The sequence below is a fragment of the Dendronephthya gigantea genome, unplaced genomic scaffold, assembly GCF_004324835.1.
Source record: "Dendronephthya gigantea isolate DGI-Jeju-01 unplaced genomic scaffold, DenGig_1.0 000106F, whole genome shotgun sequence".
Classification (NCBI taxonomy): domain Eukaryota; kingdom Metazoa; phylum Cnidaria; class Anthozoa; order Malacalcyonacea; family Nephtheidae; genus Dendronephthya; species Dendronephthya gigantea.
Genome location: NW_021163116.1, coordinates 567,212 through 572,485, shown reverse-complemented (window position 1 = coordinate 572,485; position 5,274 = coordinate 567,212). Strand labels below are relative to the sequence as shown.

The following is a 5,274-nucleotide window of genomic DNA, read 5'->3' as shown; positions in this document are numbered from 1 at the left end:
AATTAAGTTTTTTGTGCAAATAATTCTTTAAATAAGTTTCCTTCTTCAACAGAAGAGAAAAAAGATAGGATTGCAAATCTTATGGAACAAATAACAGCAAAGGAGAAGAATTCCCAGAAAGACCAAAAATTTGATGAGAAAAAAGAGAACAAGAAACAAGAAAAAAGAGTGTTCAAAGCAGGAAAAAGATTGGAAAGACTCGCAACATACACTATGGTTGGTTGCATCGAGCATCCAGTGACAATGCATACAAACAACTCAAAAGGCTTGAAGGTGCAAGTGTACGTACGGTTCCGTATGAGGAGGAAAAAACAGATTTTACCTTAGATTTTCTGAAAATAGAGGCATGTCATCTATTTTTTCCTGGGGGAGAATCTAAACTGGGAAAACTTGAAGATTTTCAGATTGAAATGGGCAGTTTCTCACAGGAGCCAATCAGTGAATTTCTTGACACTAGCGGTAATCCATGTTCATATCTGGAATATCTTTGTGACCGAGGCCTTTACCCCAGTAAATTGTACATTTACCTTATGACTACAGGACCGGGTAACAAAAATGATACAGGTACACATAATAATACTAATTCTAAGGCAAGCGTAACTAAAGGTGTGGATGATGAAAAAGAAACTGTGGCACATGCTGACAGTTCGCAACAAAGCCACAAATCTGAACACATAATACAGAACTTTGATACGATGGAAGATCCGGTTAAAATAGACAATAATGAATATTATAAAGTTGTCCTTCATGGTATAGATGTCTCTCCATCCAAAAATCAAATTGGCATAGAATATGAAGAACTTACAGAATCCTCATACAGCAAAGTCACTGTTCGATGTTTAGCAAATTCTTTAGAACAGTGTTATTGGGACAAAAGTATTTCTGATCCATGTATAAGGGACGAAGGATTCGATAACTTCTGTCCTCTCGAGCATGGGTTTACTGTCACTGGTATTCATAAGGCAGGTGTTTGTTATGTTGAAAGAGTTTTTACTCCCTCCTGTGAGAGTTCTGAGGAGTCCACTTCTCGTTTCTTTTATCCCTGCCGGGATAACAGCTCGGATGATATTATTATTCATCATCCATTGGAAATATGGAGGTATGATGAAAATAAACTTATCTTGGACGTGGTAACATCATTCATCAGGGTTCGAAATAACGCTCTAAAAATATGTCTAATTTTGTAGGCTGTTTTTTGTAAGTGAAAATTTTTGCCGGCTGTTCCCCAAGCAAAGTTTAGTTAGGTTCTGGAGTGGGCATAACTATATGAAATGAATAGTGATGCAAACCAGCACAACATTTGTAACAAAACAACAATAAATTTTATTTGTTCCAGGAACGAACATTAATTATAAATGCGTCATAAACGACTAAAAATCCATCACTGTGAGTCAGTGTCTACAAAAATATTATCTGGTGCTCAGTTCATTTTGGATATCTTTTCACTATAAACACTACCGTACTATATAGTTTAGTTGGAATCACCACCAGTTACGGTCACTCAGAGTTGAGACTAGAGTCACTGCTTCTCATTCCGCCCAGGAGAGGGTCTTCGCGATAATAATCAGTGTCTTTGAAACTGTCCGACAACTCCAACTGAGCAGATTGAACTGGTAGGATTTCTTGACTCGGTCCTGGGGCATCTTCCTCTGACACATCAGATTCCATCTCCTGTTCATTTTCCCCACTCTCCGATTCTTCTCCGCACTCAGCTCCAACGTCTTTCAACCAATCTCTTAAGAATTCTTCCCTCTCTGTCTCCCTTGTCCTCTTTGATGCGCTTTCTCTTGCAGCATACTGCTTTCGTTTCCCTTGGTTCTTCCTTCGCAATTTTTCACTATTCCAGAGGTCCACAGCAAGCTCACCAAAACTCTCACGGAAAACGGGCAGGGTTGGACCAGTCACTTTAATGCGCATTAAATCAGTCAAGTTGCGTTCGTTCAACCGGTTGCGCCAGTCAGTCTTGACTACTCGCAAGTACGAGATAAATGACTCGCAGACTGCATTGCCGTACGGGCAGCAGAGACACAGCTCGATCAGCGCCCACTGTTCTCGTATCTCCTCAAGCTTTATCTTCCAGAGCCTTGGCCACAGATCAATGGAGTCAATAACAGCTACGTTAAAGTATGCGGTTGCCCACTGCACTAACATAACATACTGCTCCTGCAAAAGTTCTTTGCTGATCTGTCGTAGTGGATCGACATCTTTGAAGCTTTCGAAAACATTGGAGATTGCTTCCATTTGCACGGACAGCTTGTCCTCAGTGGCGTCTTCCATCCAAACGCGAGTATTCAAGAGCTTGGCGACGCTGTGTGCTACTTCATCTGCGTCCTTTGTTTCTTTGGGCGATTCACGTTCGTCAGCATGCACCAAACTCCCATAACGGCGCGCAAGTGACTGGTAGATGGCTGCAACATTGCGATGCACCAAGGAGTTAACTGCATCCTTGCCCTGCTGGAGATGTGTTACAGCAATACCCTGATACTGAGGTTCTTGACTAACAACAGACAGGCCTTCCTCTTCGATTACAGAGAGCACGTGTTTCACAGTTGGCAGCACGGACGTTGCAGTTGCATTTGATTCTTCTGCTCTACGTTTCATAATCTCATATTTCTTGAGGGTTTGGTCAACTGAGTCAACTTGCTTGACAATGTCAACTTCTCTTGTCTTCTGATTGACCAAAGAAAGTAGCCGAACTGGTTTTAAAATATCAGCATACAAGGCAGATTTTAGCAACACAGAACCTTTTGCTATGCGCCGCCTCTTCCCTTCAAGAGTCGCCTTGTCATTCTGCTTACTTGTATCTGCAATGACGTTCTGGATGTGCGTCAAATACAATCCCCTCTTGTCAACGAAAGCTTTCATGGCTCGTAACTTATGGTCAATCCACCGGGTACCGCTCGATTTGGAAGGCTTGACTTGTCTGTTCTCAAAGCTGTACACCTCTTTCAGGATTTCATGCAAACTCCTCAATTCTCTCAATCGCTTTCCAGAGTTCTGATAAATGTAGTATAAATCCCGCAATGCTGTTTCAACTTCCTCCATGTCGTTCTGAATCGCGTCCTTTATAGCTAGTTCAAGTCGATGATTCATGCACCAAAAGAACTTGATGTGCTTGCCAAACTTTTGCTGCAGTAGGGAAATGACACCACCTCGCAAACCCGAATTAACTGCAGTACCATCAGACTCGAAAAAGACAATTCTCTGCAGTTTCTCTTCAATACCACATTCCTTGAAGGCATCGATAATAGCGCCTGTGATCCCTTGCGCATCTTGCGATTTCACCGATTTCAAACTTAGAAACGCGAGTGAAGCTTTAAAGTCATCTGGATCTACAAACAAAATATAGATGACTTCTTTCTCTATGCACGCTGCATCAGTTGCCCCGTCAGCTAGCACAGTTATAAAATTTGCTCTCTTGACTTTATCCTTGACTTGCCTCTCGTACAGTGCTTTTGCGGCAAAATGAATGAATAGCGAGCAGCCTTTGTCATTCTCGTAGGTACCGCCGGGCATAAACTTCACTCCATGTAACTTTTCAATTTCTACGTGGTCAACCAAATCAGAATAAGGCCGTCCCTTGTATGCTATCATATATGCAATGTCAAAGAGATTCTGCATGGCGCGTCTTTCATCAGGTGTAAGCGTTCCCATGTTGCTGATTGCCTGAGCAATGGGGGCATCAGCTGGCACTGGCAGTGACTGCACTCGCACATTTCTGTTCTCGGCGGCTGCCTGTTCTTGTTCTTCAAGTCGCAAAGCTTGTTTATGAAGTTTACTTTTAACGTGCTCTGTTACAGCCGATGACTTTAAATTGGTAGACCCAGTAATAAAGGCGTTTGTCCCAGGAAGTTTGGTACTCCATTTAACGCAAATATCGCACGTCAATATTTTTCTTGTTGCTGCATCAAGTCGAAGATACTTATTTGTCTTTCTCCAATTCTCAAAAGTGGTTGTTTTGACTTCTCGACCCAACATTAATATTCGTGGTTTTTATCTCTATTACGTTAAAATTTTTACAGCTGTAATGTTGCCGATCAAGCGAAGCGAAACGTTGTCTCAACGTAATGAATGTGTAGCGCCTTGTCACCGAATAACTTTGCGCATATTATGTGGTTTCCGGACGGCGCGCAAGGAACTTTTAACAACATTATTTAAATGTATAATTCTTTTAGGATATAGCGTCGCCTAGATTATAGTTTATAATTCTGTTAGGAAATAGACTCGCCTAGTTTAATCTTTACGCCGCAAATATTATTTACCTTATATTTCCTCTTGGCAGCAACACTTGTGCATATTTATAGCTCATTATCACTTCTTTCCTAAAGAGTGTTAACACTCTTTATTTCCTAACAGAATTATAAACTATAATCTAGGCGACGCTATATCCTAAAAGAATTATACATTTAAATAATGTTGTTAAAAGTTCCTTGCGCGCCGTCCGGAAACCACATAATATGCGCAAAGTTATTCGGTGACAAGGCGCTACAAATGCACAGCTTGCGTTAGTATGTAAGATGAAGTACCAATGAAGCCGCTATAAACAGCAAAACGCAGGCACCACCACAACTTGAAAATAAAGATGGCGTTGTGGCGACAATACTAATTTAAAAAACAACGATGAAAGGATCTTGACTTTTAATTTCGCCACTGAATTTTCGCAACTGCACAGCAGCATGATGAGCAAAGGAAGAATACAAAGCATATTCGATGTCATGATGTTTAAATATATAACTGTTAACTATATGTTTGTGTTATTGTAATGGAGTCATCGACTCATCGGCGCATAAATATTTTCGCTGATCCCTTATGCTTTGAAATTAAAAGTCGCCGGCAAGGTCCTGAAACTGCCGACGGCTATTTCGAACCCTGTTCATGGACAATCCCGAAGTCGAATATGTTTGGTATAACGGCGAAAATGTTGTGAGACAAGGACATAACTTATGTTGTATACCTGTAAATGAGCCTGGTATATATAAAGTGAAAGTTAAAGTAGACGGAAAAGCTGAAATATCAAAGCCAATAGAAGTTAAAATACATAAAATTTCGGTAACTCCGACTACTGAGGAATTCAGTAAGAAATATGTGTATGCTGACCAGGAAGCTGGTGTAAAATCCTCTCATTCTCTTCCTTTTATTGATAAAGATCATGTCACATTTGCCAAGGAGATTGGAAGGGGGTCGTTTGGAGTCGTTTTCAAAGGTGTCTGGTCTGGCACTGATGTCGCTATTAAAGACATCAAGGTTAGAAATGCTAAACGCCTGGAAAGTGTT

General features: G+C 40.9%; 1 protein-coding gene across 1 annotated transcript; it reads right to left on the bottom strand.

The window, feature by feature from the left end:
- Positions 1-1,497: 1,497 nt before the first annotated feature.
- Positions 1,498-3,978, bottom strand: LOC114534785. The gene has a single exon (XM_028556254.1). It carries the CDS (start codon positions 3,976-3,978, stop codon positions 1,498-1,500), a length of 2,481 nt encoding a protein of 826 aa, XP_028412055.1.
- Between the last annotated feature and the right edge of the window lie 1,296 nt (positions 3,979-5,274).